Source organism: Melanerpes formicivorus, unplaced genomic scaffold (genome assembly GCF_026170545.1).
Source record: "Melanerpes formicivorus ecotype bairdi unplaced genomic scaffold, bMelFor1.0.p_v2 SCAF_14, whole genome shotgun sequence".
In the NCBI taxonomy this organism is placed as follows: Eukaryota; Metazoa; Chordata; class Aves; order Piciformes; family Picidae; genus Melanerpes; species Melanerpes formicivorus.
The window spans coordinates 7999676-8024758 of record NW_027142366.1 but is presented as its reverse complement, the minus strand read 5'-3'; the positions used below and the strand labels follow the sequence as shown (position 1 = coordinate 8024758).

General features: G+C 42.5%; 2 protein-coding genes across 2 annotated transcripts in view; both read left to right on the top strand.

The window, feature by feature from the left end:
- Positions 1-397: 397 nt before the first annotated feature.
- On the top strand, positions 398-11107 carry UQCRC2 (ubiquinol-cytochrome c reductase core protein 2). The gene is made up of 14 exons (XM_068146803.1): positions 398-527; positions 2042-2134; positions 2260-2409; positions 3520-3584; positions 4581-4637; positions 5288-5412; positions 6061-6158; positions 6561-6618; positions 6778-6873; positions 7738-7937; positions 8191-8271; positions 8816-8892; positions 9893-10046; positions 10877-11107. Exons 1-14 carry the CDS (start codon positions 492-494, stop codon positions 10958-10960), a joined length of 1374 nt encoding a protein of 457 aa, XP_068002904.1. The 5' UTR covers positions 398-491; the 3' UTR covers positions 10961-11107.
- A 5585-nt stretch (positions 11108-16692) lies between these two features.
- MOSMO (modulator of smoothened) overlaps positions 16693-25083 on the top strand; it is a 30285-nt gene continuing 21894 nt past the window's right edge. The window contains exon 1 of the mRNA XM_068146802.1: positions 16693-16986. Coding sequence (XP_068002903.1) covers positions 16881-16986 — 106 coding nt within the window. The 5' untranslated portion in view covers positions 16693-16880. The remainder of the gene's footprint in view (positions 16987-25083) is intronic.

The following is a 25083-nucleotide window of genomic DNA, read 5'->3' as shown; positions in this document are numbered from 1 at the left end:
CCGCCCCTCACCCGCGCTGCGAGCCGCCGGGGTCCCAGCTCCGCCTCACGGGCACAGCCGACACCCCACCCCCGCCAGAATCTTTAAGGGCTGCATAGCGGCCCCAGACAAGCTCCGAGGCTCCGGAAACCACCGCGCCCCGTCAGGCACCGTCGCGGGGGAAGGTGGCTGCGAACGCCGGGAAATTGATCTGTTGTGATTTATTGACGGGTCGCCACAGGGCGAAGGCATCACCAAGATTCCCGCACCCGGCGGGGCGCCACAGCCCCAGTGACCGGGCGGCGGCGGCTGTCTGCGCGTGCGCGCAGCAGCCTGGAAGCCCGCGAGGTGTCGCTCTACTCTCCAGGCGTCAGCCTAAGCAGGAGCAGTAGAGCTTGGACGTGCGCTCGCTAGACAGTGCGAGCGGCGCAGGGCGTGCCGGGAAGGCAGAGTCTTCCTCCGGCATAGCCATCTTGTTCTCCTCGCCAGGGCCGAGCTGAGGGCGCGGAAGGATGAAGGGATTCCCGGTGGTCGCGCGTTCTCTCTCGGTGAGGGCGACTTGAAGGCTTTGTGCGCGGTGGGGGAGAGGCATAGAGGGCGGTGACAAGGATTGTCCGAGTCTTGGGAGCTGTGGGCGGGCCTGACCCCAACCAGTGCTGGGGTTCCGAGCCTGCCTGGTGGGCAGTGGGTGGGCCATCGATCGGGCTGCTTTCGAGCCTGTAGGGCTGTCAGTGAGGGGGGTGAGTGGGGGCCAAGGCCGGGGGTCGAGCCGGCTGGGCCGGTGGTGTATCGGAGCTGAAGGTCAGACGGGCGGCGAGTCGGGCCCGCGGCGGCCTGCGCGGAGCTCCTCGGCTGGGAGCTTCTGCCGAAGTGTGGAGCTCCCGGGGGGCTTTACCCAGGATCTCTTGGGAGCAGCCGACGAGGCAGAGCAGGAGAGAGAGGAAGAGCGGTCTCTGAGGGAAACCTTTCTCGCTGGGGAAGCTTCAGCTGCTTGTGGGAAAGAGGTGCCCTTGGCAAGTTAGGCTCGGGTTGCCTCGGGGACGTGGAGCGGGCAGAGGGCTTGTTCTGCTGCAAAAGATCTTATGTTGCTGCAGAAGATTTTATGCTATCTACCGCAAATGCTGTCTTGAGCAGGATGGCAAATTATTTCTGAGTGACAGTATGCTCATGAGCCAGTTTTAGATATGCACTACTAATTCATAAATAAGTAGATTTAGTGGTTATAATGGTGTCAAATTAGTGGTGGAGAGAGAGAGAGTCTTCCATAGACTCAAAATATGTGTGTAGTGGTTTGAGCAATAAAAACAACAATATGGAACAGAGTCCGTGGCAAAGCAAGGGGAAATGACATCACTGGCATCCCTAGAGCTGAGTGTAGCAGTGCTTCTGTCACTCAGTTTTTCACTTTTAAGATTTATGGGAATTAAGTTATTAAAACCTGTGAAAAGCAATAAATATACTTACTTTAAAAGTAAAAGAAATACCCAAAAAGGAGTGGCTGGGAATAGCGTTTTGGATTCAAAATCACTAGGCTTGTCAGCTACTGAAGGGAAGGCTCATGCAGTGTTCACCTTTTCACTTGGAGGCCTGTTTCTGGTTATACTCTGCAGTTTGGTTATTTGCATAGGTGACATCTTCACGTGCAGCAGTCAGTGTAGATAGGTGTTCTGAGAGATGACTCTTAAGGAGTTGAACTGCTTACACCTAATGAATTAGAAAATTCTCTCCAAAGCTGTGTTCTGCCTGTGTGGATTGCTCTAGTGGTTTATTCAGTTAATTGCTATGCAGGGATCCCTCAGACTATGTAGTATCAGTAGAGATTCCAGCTTTCTTAAAGTGATTATTTCTTGAAGGTCCAGAGACCTCATGTAAGTCATTGCGTGGGTTCCAATGGCAATACAAAAAACAATCAGAGGAAGTACAAGGGAATAATATTTTTTACTGTGATGCTTGAAGTCATTTGTTGTATTTCCTACTCTAAATGTAGTTGCTTTCTCAGCATGCAATGAAACAGGTGATGAACTAATTCAGGAAACCCATTCTCTTATGCTTTCTCCTCTAGAAGAGACTTTATTCACTTAAAGTAGCTCCTAAAGTTAAAGCCTCGGCAGCTGCAGACCGAGTGAAACTATCCCCAGAATCTGAGGATCTTGAGGTTGGTATCAGTGCTGGTATCTTTCTCTCTCTCCTTTTTGTTTATTTTTTAAAACTCAAATCAGAGCAGAACTGTGACAGCACTTCCAGTGGATGACTAAAGCAATTCTGTTCTTTTCCGTACAGATCACAAAATTACCAAATGGCTTAGTTATTGCATCTCTGGAAAACTTTTCTCCATCTTCAAGAATTGGTGTGTTTATCAAAGCAGGCAGCAGGTATGAAACTGCAAGCAACTTGGGAACTGCTCACTTGCTTCGTCTTGCAGCCAATTTGGTAGGTGTTTATGCTCGTTGTTAATATGTTTGCAGTAGGTGAAGTGGCGGAGGGTTTATGATTGCAAAAAGGAACTTTAAGGTGAAAAATCATAACTTTCTGGAAGGCAGGCAGTGATAATTTATTTGTAATTATCCTCTCCTATGGTGCCTTAAACTAGATATATAAAAGATAGCTCTTATGTCCAGCTATGCACATAACTCATTTAAGCTGCAGTAAAGGTTAGTTTGGGTGACTAATACAAATTTTGTGTGTGTGTGTGTAATATTTCTGAACAGTTTTTCTTACTACTGCCATCAAGGTATTTGTAAGCTCTTTGTTTCCCATTTTATGCATAGCTTCAGTTACACAAGATGCTGGGGGGGGTGCAAATACCTCTCAGCAGGTTCAAAAATTAAGCAAATCCATTGATAGCAGCTCCTTAAACAGTTGCTATAAGGAATAGTTTGTGTAGGTACTGCAGGAGTGCCAAGTGGATGTTATATCTGAACAGCCTCTTCTGTTGCCACTGCTGGGCACAGAATGCTGGGTGAGATGTCCCATGGGCATGACCCACTGTGACCATTCCCCACGTTCCTATTTATCTCAGTTGCTGTCCTGGCTCTAGCTGCAGATACAATTCCAAGCTCTCACCAGCCAGGCTGTGAGAATTACAGCTGCAGAGCACAATTGACATGTCTTTCATGTTTTATGGGTTCTGTCCACATCAGTTTCAGGCAGGAAAATGATCAAACATGCCAGCTCCTTACTACCTCCTTCCCAACTGCTGTCCAAAGTTACTTTCCCCAGACAGTAGTCAGCCTAATAGTATGTGTAGGTATTCCTTGCCCTGGTTTTGCCAAGCTTATCTGATTCTAGGAAGCCTATTAAATGTTCAAGGGAATCTGGATCATTCTATAATGGGGCTGGGGAGCAAATATGTGACAGATTATGGTGGAGTGGGAACGCAGCAAGTTTGCTCACCTTCCCAAATTAGCTTCTGTGTAAACGCATTAACAGATACTGTTTCAATTTGCCTGGGCACTGAAAAACCTCAGGCAAATCTGCTCTTAAAACAGCTGGAAGGTTAAGTTTAAGGTGTTTTATTTATTTTGTTACTTTTTTAAATAGACTACTAAGGGAGCATCTTCTTTCCGGATTACTCGTGGCATCGAAGCTGTTGGGGCCAGCCTAAGGTTTGTAACTCCATGTAAAAGTCATCTGTCTTGGTAAGATGCAGACAAGCTGAGTGACTGAAGGAAAGTTAAAATGATAAGCACAACAGTAGGATAAGCTCTATGTGGTAATGCTAGTTGGGTGGTGAATGTTACCAATGAACTTCTTTTGTAGTTCTCATTCTTACAAGGTTTAAGAGTGCACCTGTGATTGGGATTTTTGAAATGCCTTTCAGTTGGCAAAACACAAATTATTACCTCCTTACCTCCTGTGTACCTCGAAGAAATACAATTTGTCCAGAAAGCTTAATGTTCTCTCTGCCTTTTCAGGCTTTGAGATGAAACTTCCTGAGTCAGTAGATGTTTTGTTTTTCTTCTCCAGCTGTTGAGGATAGAGACCACTTGTCAAACTGGAGTTTTGGGAACAGTTCAAAACAGTAGTTGGCTTCTGGGATTTGAGAATTTAAAGCCTAGAAAACAAGCCTAAGAGAAACAGATCTCATTGTGTCTGCTTTCTTGCAATGTATCTTGAAATTATCCAAAAAGATATTTTATAAAGAATTTGGTTAAAAGCAATGTTTTAGATAACTTGAGGCTTTATGCTTTTTTGTTACTGTTAATTGCAAATATGTTGAAAGAAATGGAAAAGACCAACTGTTTTCTACCCAAAGAGAATAATCTACATGGCCTTGTTTAATACTTACACACACTTGCTATTCAGCCTTACTTGTTTTATCTTGAATTCTCACAGTATCTTAAATTCTTGTGGTCAAAAGACACATGTTATTACTTGAATACGTGAGATAGCAGGTTTAGCTATGTCTCCTTCTGCTCTGTGTGTATTATGGCTCATTTAAACAGCCAGGCTCATTTAAACAGCCATCTCAAGCAGATTGAAGGTTAACTAGATACTATGGTCAGTATCTTGCTGACAAATTCAATGAATGGGGAATATGTTTGAAAAACACAATTCTGTATTCTCTGCTGAAATGGATTTTGTCTGTTTTTCTCCTTTAGTGTGTACTCAACAAGAGAGAAAATGACATACTCTATTGAATGCCTGCGTGATGATGTGTAGGTATCCAGAGATGCTGTAAATTGATTACTGCCTTCTTGACAGACTGCTCTGTAGTAGAGACCCATCATTTTACAGGGTAGCAGTAATAGAATCATTAAGGTTGGAAAAGTCCACTAAAATCAAGTCCAACTGTCTGCCCAATATTGAGTGCCATGTCTACATGTTTTTGAACACCTCCAGGGATGGTGATTCCACCTCCCTGGGCAGCCTGTTCCAATGCCCAACCATTCTTTCAGTAAAGAAATTTTTCCTAATATCCAACCTAAACCTCCCTCAGCACAACTTGAGGCCATTTCCTCTTGTCCTGTCACTAGGTACTTGGGAGAAGAGACCAACACCCACCTAACTACAGCCTCCTTTCAGGTAGTTGTAGAGAGTGATGGGAAGTAACACCTATTCTTAGATTTTTGTAATAAATCAATAAATTACTGTATTAATATTAATCTCCTGTACCATTGAGCCCACAAATGCTAGAAAACTGAAGTTAAATTCTCAACAATTCTGTGCAGCAGTGCTAGTAACTGCTCTAGCTCGAGTGATATATTTTGTTGTTAGTATGTTGCTTACAGATCAAATATCTTCCAGTTTCAAAAGAAAGGCATGCTGCTTCTGTTGTGTTTGATGCCTTTAACTTTGTTTTGTCTAGTGATACAGTAATGGAGTACCTCCTTAATGTCACCACAGCACCAGAGTTCAGACCATGGGAAGTAACTGAACTTCAGCCACAATTAAAAGTTGACAAAGCAATTGCATTTCAGAACCCTCAAGTTGGTAAGGGTGTTTTCTGATCCACTGCATGGGAGTTTCTTTAAAACACAGACCTTTTATTAAAATACAGTTTCCCTTTTGCTCTGTGATATGACCACTTCATTTTCAGCTTTTCCTTGTTGATGGGTATGGTCTTTCTACTGTTACAGAACTTTTTTCTCATATAAATCTGAAAGACTTCTTGAGAGTGTGTGGTTATGTCAGTATAAAAGCAGCATGTATTTTTATGATACTAAAAGTAGACTCCAGGATTAGGTTTATAAATTTAGGTGCTTGGGTTTTAAAAAACAAATAAGCAAACAAACAAAACCCCAAACCAAGCACAAATCCTCAGTCAAATCAAGCCTATTCCACTATGTCCTGTGTTATTTAACTCTAGGTATCCATGTTCATCCAGGTAGTTCTGTGTACTAAACATCATTTGTACTGCTCTGTGAAGTGTGCACACCTTTATAACCCAGTAAAGGTGACATCACAGTGTTGGGATTTGGAAAATCTTCCTTTTGGATCATTTCAGATCTGCTTTTGCAGACCTTGGGGTTCTTCATGTGGGTGGCAGCTGTGTTTCACTGGGATAACATTTAGTTTCATAACCTTCGGTGAAAATAGCTCTTGCATTAATCATTATCACTGCAACTTTGTTCTTCCCAGGAGTGCTGGAAAACCTGCATGCTGCAGCCTATAAGAATGCTCTGGCAAACTCCTTATACTGTCCAAAGTACAGAATTGGAAAAATTACTTCTGAGCAGGTGGGATTGTGTTGTGTTATAAATCTGTTTCAGTTTCTTTCTCAAGGATAGATGAGAGAAAATTAATTTAGTAACTCTGCAGTCGGTGTTTACTGTCATAGTAGTCTGGTCTTGAAATAATTTATTTCCATGCAGCTTTTAGTACTGGGGAGAGAACTCAGGTTCACATTTGGAGGTGTGGTTAACATCAGGGGCTGTCAATGGAATGCAGGTGGTGTTGTATAAAGCATTTTGTAGGGTCACTGGAGTGTGTGTAAAATACTGTACTGTAGACAGTTCCTTTCGAAAGCATTGGAGTTTGCTACATTAAGAAGTGTAAGGCTGAACAGTGGATGTCAGAAACACAGATGCCATTTTTGTTCTTTATTCAAAATACCCTAAACTGTGAATTTACTGTTGCAGCTTCACCATTTTGTACAGAACAATTTCACAAGTGCAAGAATGGCTCTTGTCGGAGTAGGTATGTATGCTCTTCGGTGGAGACCGCAGCTCCCAAGGGAAACTACTGTAGCGACTGGACTTCTCTGTAGACGTAAAATGTTACACAGAAACGTTTGCAGTGTATTGTAACTGCTGTAACTTCTCAGTGCCACTACATGGAGTAACTCTTGTGTTGCAGGCATAAAGCACTCCGTGTTAAAGCAAGTGGCAGAGCACTTTCTAAATATCCGAAGTGGAGCTGGTATCGCTAGTGCAAAGGCTGTCTACCGAGGGGGTATGTATGTCTCTGCTCTCTGTCCCCAAGTACTGATTTTCTCTTTACTATAAATACAGAAATTCAAGGTTGTAGCTGAAAACTATATAATTGCACCAAATGCTCTGTGTGGGAAGTGACAGTTCACAGGCAGCTCCCATCTAAATAAGCAGAGACTTATTCCCCACCGTGGAAGGTTCTAGGATAAAACTGAACCTGAATCTCCAATAGAGCTTTACCTGCAAGATCATTTATTCCATGAAGTGAAAAGCAGTCTGGCATGTGGTTTCTGGAGGCATTTTTTGGAGGATTCACTCTAGAGTAGACTAAGGACTGTGTAGAAATGGTGACAGGTTTTCTTTTTAGGGAAGATCTCTTAGAATGTCATAAGTCTCATAAAAGCAAAGCAAAGCTTGGCTCTTTCAGAGCAGTATCAGTAATAATACCAATGGTGGTTCTTTAGTTGGAGTATTGGATCACTCTGTAAACAGGTGGGGTCAGAAATAACATTAGCAACATTGAATATTTGAGTGGAGTAACTGCAGTCTCTGTAAGGCAGTAAATACTGTTATGAACAGAGGGTATGCTGCTTTTCTGGATATTTGTTACTTGGAGATTCACTGAGTGTTACCATCTCATACTACGTATGGTCAAGGAACAGGTTCAAATAAGGCATACTAAGGTACTTAGTTTTGTGCTTGCAAGGACCTATTGTCTAGTAGCAGCTTCTTGCTGTCTTCCTGAGTGGGTATGTAATAACTTCACACTCTGGCTTCTCTTCTGAAACAAACACCTGTCTCCAAATGCTTATTTCCATACCTCTGAACCTACAGTAGTTTCTGACCAAATGCTGCATTGCCTTTTATTCTGTTGTTGTATTTCTAGGTGAAATCAGGGAACAGAATGGTGATAGCCTTGTCCATGCTGCTATTGTAGCAGAAGGAGCTGTTGTTGGGAGTGCAGAAGCAAATGCATTCAGTGTTCTTCAGCATGTTTTAGGTGCTGGACCCCTTATCAAGAGGGGCAGCAACGTCACCAGCAAGTTGTCGCAGGGTATCGCTAAAGCAACGACACAGCCATTTGATGTAAGTTCAAAGGGTTGCTGTACTCGAATGCTTTCATTGTCCTCTCAGAGGTTACTACCTCCTGCTAGAATCTTAGCTTTATTCTTGGACAAGTTAAAATATTTCAGAGAAGGCCTGCCAGTCTAGTATTTCCTTTGCACAGGTGGAGTTTAGCTTCCTGAATTACAGCATTTTAGATTCTGATAGTGATTACTTTCCTATGCTTGGCTTGTTCTGACACTTGAAACATTGGATGATAATGTTTGTTTTGCAGGCTTCCGCATTTAACGTTAATTACTCTGATTCTGGGCTCTTTGGGGTTTATACCATATCCCAGGCTTCAAGTGCTGGGGAGGTGAGTTGCTGATTAGAATTTAAGTATTAACAACATAATCCTCAAACTAGTGTTTTGAATTGAGACAGTGACTGATTCATCTAACAGAAGTCAGTTCACCTGGTTTCTTCTACAACAATGCTGTATGTTGAGTTACGACTCAGCTGTGTAAGCTAGGAATGAGACTTGCTTTCTGGGGAGTACAAATGCTTAAGACCAAATAGAGCTAGTAAAATACCTTGAATTGCTGACATGTGTTAAGACTAGTGATATCATGGGGACATGCTGGCTCTTGAAGCTGGCAGAATTGGATACACTCATGCAAAATGGTGAGGCATACAAATTAATGTGGTGTTGCAATTTAAATCTGGATTTTATGCCTCTCTTGGCCTGGGCATTTATTACTGTGTTCTCAGCTTTGTTATAAAGCTGTTCAGAACTGAGTTCAGGCAGACAATCCTAACGCTGTCAGCTGCTCTGCCCTGGAATTTCTAAGATGTCAGATAATGGGAAGAACAGGTTGAAATTTAATGCAGGAAGTTTTCAATGATTTAATTTCCCGTAGGTCATTAAAGCTGCTTTGAACCAGATCAAGGCAGTTGCTCAAGGCAGTGTCACCGATGACGATGTCAAAAAGGCAAAGTAAGTGCATAAGGAAGTGTTTTGTGTGTTTAGAGAGGAATCTGAGATTATTCTGTACAGCAGTGCCTAATGTTGTCCTCTCATTATGTCAGTAGGGAACTGTTCACTTTCCTGGGTTAAAACTGAAACTCTGTCAATAGACCTTTTTTCAAAGCTGTACTTATTCTCTGCTAGTGCTGGTTCCTAATGAAAACTTGTTAGGTAACTGTTGATGTTTCCTGAAAACTATTTCAATGTTAAAAATTAGCAGGTAGCAGCAGATGTTGTTGCATCAATCATACTCTGTAGTATTAAGATGTAGTTAGAATCCTAAATTGCATTATTTAGGTAATTCCCTTTACAATTGCACTGCAGCAATTCCCCAAACAGTTGCATTAACCAATCCTCTGCCTCTTCAGAGAACAGCATTAATGAGGGTATGCAAATGTAAAGCACTGAATTAGTGATGTTACATCCCACTGCTAGAAATACATGCTCTAGGAATATTTGAGATGGGGGAAATCACTGTTAGAGATGCAGTAACACCAACAGCATGTCAGTTTCCAATTTATAGGAGGTTGTGCACTTTAGTTGGTGCTTGATCTCCAGGTAGCCTTAAACTGCACTGAGCCTCTAAAACTGTAGTTCTGCAACAACAATGTCGTACAAATTCACTCAGGTAGCAACACTAAAACACTGTCACATAGATTAATTTGTCTGATTCCTGAGGTACTTAAAACTGTACTTAAACCAGAAACCTGAGGAATCATCTGACTGTGTGGAGAGGGTGATCAATCCAAGACAATAGGTGTTCAAGTACACTGTCAGTTTCATGCCTGGACTATTTGTAATGCCTCTTTCCAAACTACAGAACCCTCCATACTTGAAAACCTTTCAAAATGGAGAGGAATCTTGAAAACTGAAAAAGCACCAAAAACTCATTTCACTTACAGGGGAGAGTGGGAAAGGTAATAACAGGACTTAGCTGCTCACTCAGCCTTAATGCTATGTTTGATGGCAGGAACCAGCTGAAAGCCACCTATTTGATGTCAGTGGAGACTGCAGAAGGGTTACTGAATGAAATTGGCTCTGAGTCATTGATTTCTGGCACACACACATCACCATCTGTTGTTGCTCAAAAAATCGACTCAGTAGCCACTGCTGATGTTGTGAATGTAAGTATGTGTCGGCAACTACAGGTGCTCCTCAATCGCTGTGTAAGGGCTTTTGTACAGAACTGGTGCTCACTTGTGGGTGTTTATAAACAAACATATACTATAGTATTGTAAAAAGCAGCTCATTTATAAACCCCAGCTTTTGATGTCCTTGTTTACTTTATTAACAGAAGACCCTCTGAAATCCAATAACACTGTGGGCTAGCTGGGAGTATATGAAATTCTCATCTACTTCCCTTAGACTTACCCAAACTGCCAACTAGAAGTCATGGAGAACTTGGTATTAGTTCCCATGCAGGCACTTCTGTGTCCAGTCTTTTTAGATTCCTGAGTCTAGACTATTTAGTGTGCTGCTTAAATGATAAATCAATGATAAATAGACAGAACTATATTTCTACTCCAGATTAACTTTTTGCTTATATTTGAAGCAAACTTCAGACAGCAATGCATCAGAAGAGAAATTCTAAGGAAGAAACCATGTTTTTTCAGTCATCACTAATTTGTGTTGCAGTAGCTCTGAGCTTTAGTAGCAAGAAGAAACCCAGTGTATCTTGCAGTATAATAATTATTCCAGGAATAACTGTTTTCAAAGTATTAATGCCTTTTATATCCAACTGTCATTCTGCTATTTCCATTTATTTACAAGGTAAGGAGGAGCTGGATTAGAAGCATTAAGTGGAGACAGTAAAAGAATAGTTTTTACTTGATGTACTATGGTAGTGTCGAGATTTGTGGGGTTGTTCTAGTAACTTGAAGCTGAGGCTATGAGCAGCAAGAGCAGCTGTTGTAGAAAAGATTTCCTTATATCTATCTTTCTGATTTATTTTCAGGCTGCAAAGAAGTTTGTCAGTGGGAAGAAATCAATGGCAGCTAGTGGGGACTTGGGAAATACTCCTTTTCTTGATGAGTTGTAAAAACAAAAGTGTAATGTGGATTCAAGATGGACCTATGTTCTAAATAAATTACTACTAACTTGTTATTTATGAATTCAGTTCTTTCAGAAAATTAATCTGGAGTAATTGCAGGCTTGAACTCATCAAATAAAGTGCTGAGTTCATACATTTTGTGTTGAGGGTTTTTTTTTTCCCACTGAAAGTGGTATTTAAAATGCTGAAAACTCTGCCTCTGTACACTGAAGATTATAGTGAGAAAATGAAGGGACTTCTAGGCAATTAAAAAGCAGATATCGAAATGGTCACTTAGGATTACAGAAAAATACTGCAATTGCCACTGGATGGCCATGTATTCTTCTGTGTGTAGGAAAAGTTCTTTCTCCAACATCCTTGTATTAAGTAAATGAAGAAACTTGGTTTCAAACAAAGATGAATACATGCAACCTTCTTGGAGCTTGCAGCTGCTAATTGTCCGGGACTAACAGAGGTGCTGTTCCTGAATGTCTTCTCCACAAGTACCTTTCATGGACACCTTTTAGCAATGTCCTCCCTCCCCTCAAACAGTTTATCCAGGTAATATTACAAATATCTTTGGCCATTTAGATTATTTGGAAGTCTAGGCCTCTATTAGAAGATAACAGAAAAATTGCAACTTCAGAGATCTAGTCAGGTTTCAAGCTATTCTGAAATAAAGGCAAATTCTTTCAGCGAGGATGTATCTGACACAGAAGGGCAGGAGGAAGAGGAACTGGGGCCACTGTTTTCCATAGTCCAGTATAAAGGATACCTAATGCCACTAGCACTAAACTAGCGATTGCACAATGGTGAGTAAACTCACAACAGGATGACTGAGAAGGCTTATACTGAAAAGGTTCCAGGTCTACATCTTCATCACTACTCGACCTGCTGTTGACTTTGTCCTTGACATCTTCACTTATAGCATGGTATTACTTGGACATGCAAGAATGCCCACAGCCACTTCAAATACTTGTTCTAAAGGCAAGTTCATCATTTCTGAAGCTCCTTTAGGAACAAAAGCAATGCTATTGTCCATAGTCCTTTGCACACTACTTCCTTTGGGCTCTTCAGTTGTAATCTGGCCAACAGAAAATCAAGTTATCCTTTGCTCCTTCAGAACAGCAAATAAATAGATTTATTTAAACAGAAGCTTAGAGGTTTGATCTCTTGGAAAGCCCCTTACTGTGTGTTCTTACTTTTCGCTGTTCTAGCCTAATTAGCTTCCTTTAGTACTTTGTTTCTTTCCCTGCCTCTGAGGTTCCTTATCCATTAAAACTTTGTGCCTCAGGAAAACTTGTAACTGCTCTCCCATCTAGATTAATTATGCTTACTGTATGAGCCACCTTCAGAACTGAGAGCAGTTTACTTTTGAAAACTTCTGTATGCTGTGGCTCTCCAAAGGAGTTCATTTTTCCTGAAGTTTAATTTTAAAAGGCATTAACCACTGCCAGTAGTTATACTGATGAAGAAACAGATAAGCTTTTTGCGTGGCTGTGGCTAGATCTCCATCGTGGTATCATCAGCCACTTCCAATTTTCTGGATCCTCAGCTATTACAAATCAATACAATCTCTGACTTCAGTGGCATTATTGCCAGCCAGGCTTCTTAAGCTCACTGGGGAGGGAGGAAGAGGCACGTCTAAAGCTAATGTTTGTCCTCACTCTGTCTTCAGCTGTAGCTAGAAAAGTAAACTTTCCTCTTGGTGTTCATTTCAAATCACAGTTTTCTAGTTCAGAAAAAGAAGTTAAATCTTCAGACTAACACTCCATCCTAAAATGTAAAACCTTTTACTCTGTTTCTTGTTAGAGTACTAAGCAAGGTGTGAAATTCTATTTAAGTACAACATTATTTCTTACTCTGCTGTCATCACAGGAACAAGGAACTTCAGGAATTCAGCTGCACTTTGCCAGTGTTGAGGTACTTCAACAAAATCTGTGTACACTCTGATTTGTAGAGTAGTTCCAGTGGGAATGCAGTGGAGGAGTTACTTAGGTTCTTGCAGAGTCCATCCTAAAATCTTAGCAAGTCCCATTTTTCTTAGGACATTACTTGCCAGGGAAGAAAATTGACAGCAATCAGTTTAGAAGACTTGCATATTTTTTTAATGTCTACAAAATCTGTAGTCTTAACCACTATGCTTCCACATTGTTATCTAATATTAGGTAACATCTATTAGGTTATCTAATATTAGGTAATAGGTCACAGGTGGCTCAGTTGGTAGTGCATCAGACCCTTGATGGGGAAGGTCATGAGTTCAAGCCTGCAGTGGGGCAGTAGTGTCCTCCCTACTCTAGTCATGAGGTCTGTGGTGACTGAATTACTGACAGTGTTCAGCAGCTCTTCAGCTTTTTTAGCTCTGTTAAGAATGAGGACTGCTGCAGTTCACTTTTTTACCTCGTGCCTGTTCAGTGCTACCTTCCATTTCTGTGAGTTTCTTTAGGCAAGATTGAAGATGAAATAGTGGTACTGATCAGAGCATTAACCACCTGGGACCAGACAGACTCCTGCAAGGTTGAGCTATGGTTATGCATGCCTCATTGTATGTCATCTTGCTGTTTATGTGTAGATGTGGAGCCAAGCACACGCCTTCTTCCACAACGGCTAAGTTTACCTAAGTGGATGCTGGAGAATCTGTCACAGCTGTGTATCCTTATGTTTGTCTGGGCCTTTGGAGGTTTCCACATCTGAGCCTCTGCTCCTGGTACCTGCTGGTACCTGCTCCTCCACTCTGAACACAACCAGTATAATGTGGGCACATTGCAAGACAATGTCAAACGAGGCCAGGGGAGAAGTAGAAGGTAGCTACAAGAGCTGGTGCAGAATCTGAGGAGCTCCAGCAGAAAGTGGTGGTGATGGTTTTTATTTGTTTTAAGGGATAAGGCTGTAAATTGTGTTCTTATCTGCTGCCAGTGGGGAGCACTGAGCTGCAGTTTTGCAAAAAGCAATGCTGCATCCAAGAACAACAGTGTACCGAAGGTCCAGCACCAATATATACCATGGGATATAACAAAATAGGCTTTGAGGGGCTGTGAGGAGCTGCAATTACTATGTAAACCTATAATTTTGGAGACTGCAAAAGGCAAGCAGAATCATTCTGCAGCAGGCTGCAGCTCTATCAGCAGCCTGGCAGAAACAGCTTCAAAAACTCAGATCAGCTACAAAAGGCCAGTATTTGTCACAGGCCTTCAGTCTCCTTTAAAGTGTTCACTACTTGCTGCAGTAAATCAAGCAGATCACATGCCATAAATTATCTGACTTCTTCTTATAACCTTTATTGAAAATGCTTTTGGAGCTTGCCTTTTCCAGATGGTTGCAAATAGAACTACTTAATTTTAGTGATCAAGATTCTATATTTTTTACCTTATAGATGTATAAAAACTCCAAACAAACCAACACATGCTTTTGTATACCATAGGGGTTTTTTAGGGAGTAGGTGAAACCTTTCAGCTCCTAAGATGATTAGTTCAAATCAATTTCTATACTCCACTCAGGATTTTTCCACTGGTGTTTAAACTTGGATCAGAAGTGCAAAGCCTTTTCTAAAAAGAGGTTAAGAACTCCACTTGGTGTTTTTTATTTCATCAAACAAGTCCATCTTTCTTGCTTGTGCTTGGAATTCTACCTCTCTCTGAAAGGTGTGAAAAGAAAGGACTGACCAAACTATAAAGGCAGTGCTGGGAAGATTTTTCTCATTTAAACATAGGTGTTTTCGCTGTACAGCCAGTAGATTTCTAAGTGACTTCATTACACTCAAGTCTTAGCTTCACATATTTTTATGTTAAAGATAATTTAATACTCAGTAATAACATGGCACACTGTCATCCCCAAACTGTAGTTCATGAGTCTAATGTAATTGGTCTGGGGACCCACATGAGGCAGTCAAATTTAAAGAGCTTTCAATTACAAGCTTAATACAGGTGTCTGATGTTCCACAAGAAACCTTAATAACTAGTAATGTTCTGTTTGCACTGATAGGCTACATTTCAGGTTTAAAGCATTTAACAGATGAAGGCCTGCATGAATTGTGGGAGCACAGATATTAGTCCATTTGTAACCGTTCTGTATAATAAAGAGAAATAGAAAGGAAATAATAAGATGAATTCCAAGCCTTCAGAAAGTTATTTGTTACTTATAGAGTGAAATTTCTTTAACTACAATGCACTGAACAAGGAAAGATGTCATTCAAGTTGAGCTGCTATATAAAGGTAATAGTCAAACTATTTTTGGACCAACCTGCTGATGAGTAGGAAATCTGTTTTTGCTTGAGAACAATATATAGGTTTAAATCTTGATCTAGCTATGAAACACACACCCAGATCAGCTATTTTAAGATCACCGATATTTCATTACTATGGAATGCTGGCACTGAGCCTTACACAGTTTGTGCTAGTTTCTTTTCTCTGTAATTTTAAATTGAGTTTCTTTTGATCCGTGCTAGGTGTAAATAACTCAGAGACAGGCTGAAAGCATAAATGTGGAACAAGAATATTGTCAACACTATCAAATTTGAATATCAAATACCACTGTTCGTTCTTTTTACCTGGTTTTAGCTTTCCACTCTTAGCTGCAGAGCTTTTCTCAGCAGTACTTACCTGGAGATATGGCCTGTTCTGTATGATTATGAGGCCTAATCCTTGCTCACTTATCCTTACGCTTGCCCTTAGTGCTGCCATCAGCGTGTGCCGAGAGATGTTTTTCAGTGCTGGCAAGTGCCCATTGAAAAGTGAGAGGAAAATTTTACTAATTGGAAGTGTGATACCATTCTTCAATAGAAGAGAGGGGTGGCTGACACACCAGAAGGCTGTACTGCCATCCTGCATGACCTGGACAGGATGGAGATGTGGGCTAGCCCTAACCCTAACTGCGTTCAATTCTGGGCTCCGCAGAGAGACAGAAAACTGTTTGAGAGGCTACAGCAAAGGGCTACAAAGATGGTTGGGGGACTAGAATATCGCTCTTATGAAGAAAGGTTGAGGGACTTGGGCATTTTAGTCCAGAGAAAGGAAGACTGTGGGTGAATCTTATCAATGCTTATAAATACTTACAGGGTGGGTATCAGGAGGATGGGGCCAGTCTTTTTTCGGTGGTCCCCAGTGGCAGGACAAGAGGTCACAGACACAAACTTGAACACAAGGAAATTCCATCTAAACGCGAGGAGAAACTTCTTAAGAGAGTGGTAGAACGCTTGAACAGGCTGCCCAGAGAGGTGATGGAGTCTCCATCTCTGCAGGCATTCAAAGCCCGCCTGGACGCTGTCCTGTTCCGGGAAGGCGATTGGACAAGCTGATCTCCAGGGGTCCCTTCCGACCCCTACCATTCTGCGACCCTGCGCCTGAGCCGCGGCCCCAGCTCCCGCCCGCCCCACACGAGACACGCCCTGGAACAGCAACCACCCCTCCCCGCCCCGCGCGCAGCGGGCGGCGGTAGCGCCCCCCACAGGCCCCACATCAGGCCCCGCCCCCCGTGGCTCCTCCCACAGACAGTTGCGGCCCCGCCCCTCGCTCCTGCTCGCGCTTCGCGTAGACATCCCGCCCCCGCGCGCGGCCTCCTGCCCGCCCCTTCAGGCTCTGCCCCGCCCTAGTCCCACCCCCCCCCGCGGCACGCCCCGCCCCGCCGCGCTGCACTCCCCGGAGGAAGCCTGTGTTGGCCTCGGGGGTTCACCCGCCCCGTTGCGGCGGCGGCCCCGCCTCCCGCGGGAAGCCCCGCCCCGCCCGGGGGAGCCCGCCGGCGAGAGTGGGTTTCCCTTCCGGAGTATCCGTTGCCCCCCCGCCCGCCGGGTTCGCTTCCGGCTCCGTCCGGGGGGCCCGTTCCTGGTGCCGCTGCCGAGGGGAGAGCGGGGCCAATGGAGCCGCGGCTGTGAGGCGCCCCCGGCCCGGGCCCGCTGCGGGAGCCGGGCGGAGGCCGGAGCCGGGAGCCGCCGGAGATGGACAAACTGACCATCATCTCAGGATGCCTCTTTCTGGCTGCCGACATCTTCGCCATCGCCAGCCTGGCGAACCCGGACTGGATCAACACCGGCGAGTCTGCGGGTGAGGGGGGGCCGGCGGCAGGGACCCGCCAGCGGGGCGGCAGGTGGCTCGGGGACTGGGAGGGTCCGGGAGCGGGCGGAGTACGGGACTCCAGGCAGGGGCCGGGGATGCTCCCCCTGAGGAGCTGCTCCTCAGGCGGGCGCCGCGGGGCCAGGCGCTGTGGCGGTGGGGCCGGCGGGAGGACAGCTCGGGAGGCTGGCTGCCCGCCGGGCGGCAAGGGCAGCCGGGCCTGACCCCCGAAGGGCTGCGGGGAGCTCCCGGGATCTGCCTGTCTGTGTGGCGACAAGAGACGTCTCGCTTGTAGCTGGCGGGACCCTTCTTCCCGGACAGAGACGAAGATGTTCCACGATGCGTCCCGGCTGCTGTCCCCGGGCTCGGGGGAAAAACGGCTCTGCGGAGCTCTGTCTCCCGAGGGGTCGGTCCGGCAGAAGCCTTTGCACCCTCTTTGGACGCTGAGAGCGAGGGCAGCGTCCCCGCCTGGGTCTCCGAGTTTCAGTCACCTTGGACAGGGAATTCAGATCAGTCTCTGCATAGTTTGTGCCAGGTTTTGAATCTTTCATACTATACTGATGTCTCCTTTGTTATAGGGAAGATCTTACTTTCCCTTTTATTTTTCCTTTTTTCCCCCCAGAATATTCCCTGCGTGCTGATTTTTGTCAGCCTTTACACCTAGACCCCATGTGGATTTTATTTGAGAAGCTGTCATTGTTTTCTCTAAAATCACAAGGATTTGTTCATCTGTCTTACTAATGATGCAATTGTATGAGCAATTAATTTCAGTTTGTTGAGAAGGACCCACATGTTTTGAGAGCAGGGAGACAAAAATAGGAGGAGGGCTGCTCTTTGAAATCGTGCCCCAGAGAAACCAAGATCTCCTTGTCAGGAAAAAAGTCACTGAATCAACCAGGTTGGAAAAGACTTCAGAGATCATCAAGTCCAACCTATCACCTAACACCACCTGACAACTAAACCATGGCTCCAAATGCCACATCCAATCTTTTTCTTAACACCTCCAGGGACAGTGACTCCACCACCTCCCTGGGCAGCACATTCCAATGGCCAGTTACTCTTCCTGTGAAAAAGAACTTTCTCCTCACATAGAGCATAAACATCCCCTGGTGCAGCTTGAGACTGTGTCCTCTTGTTCTGGTGCTGGTTGCCTGGGAGAAGAGACCAACCCCCACCTGTCTACAGCCTCCTTTCAGATAGTTGTAGAGTGCAATAAGGTCTCCCCTGAGCCTTCTCTTGTCCAGGCTAAACAAGGAAGCCATCCTTACTACAAATAGATACAAATAATGACCTTTTCCTAAACTTATCATTTCCAAGCAAAACAGAGGTATAGAACAGAAAAAAACCAACCAGCTCTTGGGGTAAAGGCTTCTATCATAAATTCTTGCAGAGGGTTTAAAAAGTTTTCTTTGTCTGTCTTGGATATTCCATGCCTATTACTTGGGGCATTTAAGGGGACTGAAGTTGTTCAAATTAAGTCATATTTCTATTATTCTGTTGAAGTAGAGGAGTTTAGATGTTGACTGTTAAGGACTGATGACTGGCCATTGGCTCTGACCGGACGATACTCATGGTTTGTTTGAATTACTTTTAGCTACCTTGTCTAGAGCATGGGTTTTCCCATGGGTTTCCAACATGGGTTGTCCAGAGGAAAGGAGTGAGTCCTCCTTCCCAAAGCATGGCATTCAGAAGCTCCCTAGGTGACTTCACCGTTCCTCCTATAGCTAATGGTGGTGATCTTTCTGCCTGTGGCTACATAAAAGTGTTGGTTCTTTCCTCTTACAATTCCACCTAGCAGCAGTGCTGCAGTAGTGAGCCCTTCTTCAGGGGCTTAAAGTCAAAGTAATCTTCGTTTTAAATACATAGGTATGTCGTTCTTAAGATCTGCCTCACGTTAACAGGTTCTATGCAGTGTGTAAGATGCTGGATTCTCTCTGCCTCTACAGAAACAACAAAAACTGAAGAAATTATTGGTGGAGAGAAAGGTCTTTGGGGACTTCATCACAGTCCACTACCTTCTTCATTAAAGAAAAATGTTTACTATCTCTTAATACAACAATTGTTTCCTGAAATATTGTACCTAGGAATTATTAATTCTTAGTGACTTGATGTATGATTACTTCAGAATCATCTGCCATTTCTCTCCTGCACTCTTTTTAGAGATGCAGATAACAGCTATATTTTTAATTAGGCTAGCAGACATGAAATCTGTATGCATTTTTCTAAAGGACTTCCCTAGTCAAGGATGTTTTGATAGACTGAAGCCTTGTTTTTATTGGGGTTTTTTTGCTGTATTTTATCAAGCCAGCAATTTGTCTTCAAAATTATATAGGAAGGTTATCTGTTATCCTTCCTTTCTCTTTTATTGATATGGGATTTGATGTACTCCTCTAAGACTTACACATTTATATTGCTTTTAACTATATTTCCAGTACTTGGGCCTTCTAAATGAGCCTTTTGCCCAAACTGTAAATAAAAGAAGTGTGAGGATGCCCGTTGAATCAATTCCTATCCATTATGAGATAGATGCTTTTACAACTGCCATTCATTACCCAGAGACTGCTGTGCAGAAGTATGGCATAAGAGGACAGAGCCCTGATGGTAGAACCTGTCCCAGCTGCTAGAGAGATTCAGGCAGTCTCAGCAGACTATCATACTTGGACCATGTTCAAGCCTTCCAACATCCATATGTGCCATGAAGAAGGAAGTTTTTTTTGAAGCATCCTGCTGTCAGCTGTTAGTTTCTTTGCTTTATCTCTGTGTTCCTAGGGTTCGTCTCCTGTGGGAATTCTTCTAGATTCTGCTCCTGCAGGTCAGCCCACTACCAAGGAGAAAGGGGAGTAATGCTGTTTCTGTGCTTGGCTGCTGTCCTTGGGGTTCTGAAAGGCAGCATGGAACAGCCTGGTCTTCTCAATACTGGAGCTGTTTGAGAATTGCATAGTACAGAGGTCTTGGCAAACACGGGAAGGCAGCACTGCATTGGCTCATTCAGAGCTGTTTATAACCATTAAAGTTGAGAAGCTGAGCTTACATTTCAGGGAAAAGTAATAAATCTGTTCTGATTTGAATGGCAAACAATATCTACATCTTACTTCAGAGATAATGATGATTTTCTGCTGGAAAAAAAATGGATAGCAAAATTAATCAGTCGCTTTAATGCTTCTCTGAAAATCTAGGTTGTATACAATTTATCTTTGTTTCAAAGGAGCTTGTGTTCTGGGGAAATTGATATACAGCAAAGGCTGATTAGTCCCCTAAATCTTACTCCTAAAAGTAAGTTTTACAGCTGAAAAATGTTAGCTATAGAAACTCCTTCTCAGCATTGTAATTGTAAGGAAAGGATTGCAACTGAGGTCATTGGCAGTTTTGAATGCATAACTGTCTTTAGGCCAGAAGAACAACTGCACCTTTGTGGACACGGGTGTAAAGCTCTGTTGAGCACTTCCTGTACTAATTGTTCATTAACTTGGTTTCAGGTATTTCATACATCCTTAAGATTATAAAGGAAAAATGAAAATTACATGGATTTTTCTTCCAGAGAGTTTGCAGTGAGGTTTTGTTATTCATGGTGTGCAAGTGCAGAACACTGATAGCTCCAGCCTGGAAGCCAGTGGCTTTTCAGTATTCCTGCACTGACATCCTTGTCTTATCAAACTGACTCTCGATGTGAGAAATAAGGAAAGGACTGGCTTTAATTTAAGCAATGCCTAAGCTCCCATTGATTTCAGTAGTAATGAATTTTGCTCCTGTGTCTACACTTTTGCAATTAACTTTAAAAGTTGATAGCTTTGTCTCCATATGTTCTTTTTGGTGTGTGGGAGAGTCTTTAATGATTTTGTTATTTTGCCTTCTCTAGGGGAGGAGAAGGGTTAGAAGTTGCTCTAGCTTCAGCTTTCAACCTTTTGCAGGGAGAAGGATATGAATAGTACGCAGAGTTGAAGTTAGACATGTTAAAAGCTGCATGTGTGGAGGGGGTTGACAGTTTAAAATGCTTTTAGGATAGGTCAAATAATTCTAGAGGATAATTTAATCAAATACAATCCCCCTTCAGCAAGCTAAGCTATCAGTTTGTTTATGTGACTTAGTCATCCTTTTCCTATGTAGCATGATTGTTCATTTGATTCCAATTTACAGAACAACGTGTACCTCTTTTGTAGCAGTCAGTAGGTATTATGGATGTCAGAATTTAAGGCTGCTAAACTCTGATGGGTAACTTCTAAAACTAGTATTTATCACATCCTCTTTTGTTGATACAGCAATCACAATGGGACATACAGTATAATGCTGTATGCCACTCCACGTATGCACTGCAATGCTGACTTGGGTGATATTAGTGTTCAGCAGAGCTTCCAATTTCATCTTGCATCTGTGACATAAGCATCAAGGTCACTTAAGTTATGAACTATACTTTTTATTCAAACTGCCTTGCATACCATGCTGTGCAGTAACAGTATGACAGTAAATTGTGAATCTACAGCATGCCACTTAATTTAAATTGCCTGCTTTGTTTACAGATGCTGCCTTTCCATGTATCTTCCAAAGTATTATATGTAATTCTTGGGTTTGTATAATCAGATGCCTTTTTTGTTTGTTTTCATTCGTGAAGTATGATTCTAGATTCAGTAGAATCTGCGGTCTTACAGAAGAGCAAGCTATACCCATCAGGCTTTTCCTTCTGAGGCAGTTAACTCCCTGCTCTTGTGAAATAACTTGTCTAGCACTAAGTTTATTCCTCTGCAAGTCATAGCTCTTCCAGGAAAATTTTGCTCTGCAGTTCCAACAGGAACTGTGGCTTTGCTGGGATCCACTTAATGAAGTGGATAGGACCAAGATGAGCTTGAGACTGTATTGCCACAGAAGTATTTTTCTGTACTCAAAGCACTGAATAATAAAGACAAGACCATGTGAAGGTGCTCAAATGAAGCAGTATTTCTAAACAGAATAGAATAGGTAGAATAAATAAACAATCAACAACTCAAAAGAAGGTGTAAACCTGAATGCCAAGCTAGCACTGCTGTTCTAAATGCAACTGTCTACTCAAAAAGTAGTGATATGTAATAGTATGACATATTACCACTTACTTCTGCCCTTCAGGGCCTGTGCTGAGAAAACTGTTTATATACAGTGCTCCTCTGGGGAAAGCAATCATTGTGCTGTCCACTGAAGTAGATAGCATTTTGATTTGATATGTGGATAGTTGACTTTTCAAAAACTGCTTGTGAAAAGGTTCCAGGGATCATTTGTTAAGCACCTCGCAATATCCTCCAAACACAGCATGCTTCTCCCAGTTCTTCTCAGTAGAGAATGATGGGACATGATAGGAAGCAATTCTACCAAATTGCTTTTTCCTGGTTGGTTGTTGTTTTGATTGTGACAGGAGAAGTTATTTGCCCTTTCATGAACTTGTTTGGACTGCATGCTGAGAATCCAAAACACTACATGGGGTGATGATACAGAGAATGAAGAAGTCTGTACCATTGTGCCTCAGAGAGAAGTGCCAGCTGATAAGCAATCTGCAAAACCATCTGAATGTCAGAGTGTTAAAATTAGGTTCTGGAACATAATTTGTGGGAAACACTTTCCTTTTTGCAGATCCCCCCCAAAGTGTGTGAGCAAGGAGGGAAAGGTGGTGGTCTGTGATACATTGCTGATCTGCACAGTGAGGAATTAGGACCTGCTGTAAGATGAAGGCACTGTTACCAGAACCTGTATTTTAGAGATGTTGTCAGTGCCTTAAAAGCAACACAAAACCCAAGTAAGAACTAGTAAGGACTAGCAAAGTATCTGAGCCTCATATAATCTGAGTACTCTGACAAGAGTAGTCTGTTAATAGGCGTACATGGGCTGGGAGTGTCTGTGCCATCTTTAAAATTAACATTTCCATTCCTCTTTGACTGTAGATGTCTATGTGCATGTAAAAATCTGCCAAAATAGAGTGTTTGAATTGTGCTTGTGACCAGGCCTTAAGGCACACAAAAAATTAATAGGAAGGCATTGTTGTAATGAATTAATTTCATGCTTGCTCAACCACTCGCCATTTAAACATATGGAACTATTTTATGTGTAGGAAGAATCTCATGAAAGAGAGCTGTGTCAGCCTGGTTATTTGAGCTTGCTAGAGCGGAGACGAGAGAGCCAAGTTTTTGTCCATAAGAGAAACTGATGCTTTACATCTGCTTTTTCACAATGACAAATGAATACTGCTTCCGTTAGGTGAATGTTTTGGTTTTGCTTTAGTCTGTGGAGGTACAACACTACCAGTTTGCCTCCCACCAGCTCTTGTTGCATTTTCTAATTAGTGTTACAGAATTAGATAAGAAGTACCTGATTGTAGAGTACAGATCTGGGAACCAGTAACCCGTTACTTACCTTTTTGAATCCAGCATGTGGCATGACTAGCTCTGGATGTTGGAATTCTATTGTGGTAGTACCTCAGTTTCTTCCTCTGTAAAACAGCAGTGGTATCGTTAACACAGTAACCTCTGTTAGCAACAAAGCTCCTTTGTCTCTTCTGATAGTAGGTATTTTTTGTTCAGGTACTTCAGTTTCAAATATTTGGAATAATTCACAGCACTATGTACAGTTACTGTAGAACTAAATAATATTCAGTATGTGCAGATACAGATTTGTTATCTGTCCATCCTGCTGAAGAAGTGTGTAATTGTAAATCTGCTTTACAGACAGTACAAACTGTGGGAAAGGCAACTTCTTGAGACTTCAAGCTTTGTGGTTTCAAGAACTATCTGTTTCACTAATAGTGATTATTTTTTTTGCAGTTGACTTAGAGGTGACTTTAAGTGTGTGTATAACATTTGTTACCTCAATATGACACCAAGATTAACACAAGAGTGACTTGAATATATGAATCTTAACCATAAGGGTTGGTTAGTATGTACCACAAAGAAAGATTTAGAACTGGAATCCTGTTAATGACCGAGGCTTATTAAAAACATTTGTATCGTTTAGTTTCCAGCCAGCACTTACATGTGAGCAGCATTATGTAAACTCCACTTGTACTCTTGCCAAAGCAAAGAAGATCAGTAGGTCAAACTTGAAAGCTTGACCTACATTTTTTTACCTCACAAGAGCTGTTTCCCATTTATTTTCTTGCTAGTCTTGAAACAAAGTAGAAAGAACCAACTTTTCTTGTCTGCTAAAGTACAGCTGCAGTATGTGGGATTTTCATCTTATGCAGGAGTTACCCACCTTGTTCTTGAATCCTGTTCTAGAAATGGTTGATACTTGTGGGTTTCAAAGGAAGGTAAATAGAGTGACTTATGGATGAGGAGGAATATTGTCCTTTGAAGAGGTTAAATGCTGATATCTATCTTAAAATACAAATACAAAGTGATGTTTAGTGGAATGAATGCAACATGGCTGCTGGTTTTGTTTCTTGTACCAAGTAATTTGGGGAAATTGTAAATGATAGTTTATACCATTTTAGGTTTAAAAATACATTTCTTATTACCTAATTAAGTTGTAATTGCAGTTCACAGCCCCTGCAAATCTAGTGTTGGACAGAGTCTTCTTTTAATGGAAGAAAAAAATTCTATGGTAAATTTGCAGCAATCCCCTTGGGTGCTCCAGCTGCTTTGCTCAATCTCACTTTTCTTCCCCAAGCCTCTGATTGATGGAGATACACACAGATCTGAAAAACTGGAGATATGGCCAAGAAGAGGATCTGTGCAGGGTACGTGTCTATTTTAAGGAGAGGGGAAACAAGCTTAGAGCATTTGACTGGCAGAGCACTTACACTGGCCAAATTCCACAGGAATCTATATGGAATTAACAATTGCAGGTTATATTCTTTCTCAGGGTGGTTTCTTCCTATGATATCATGTTTGATTTTCTATGTGACATGTTATCTTGTATCTTTTTAAATGCTCTTAAGAGAGTTGATAACAGGAGTTTGGTCTCTCTTGGGTACCTTAGGAAACCTAGTCTGACTGCGATGGTCTGTCTGTGGGATGAGCTAATCAAGTCTGAAGCACTAGCTTCTGAGAGTTAGAGGTTCAAAGTTCCGCAGAGTATATAGAGTCTAGTTCCTCTCTTTGAGTAAAACATATGCAGTCTATTATGTCTGGGTCC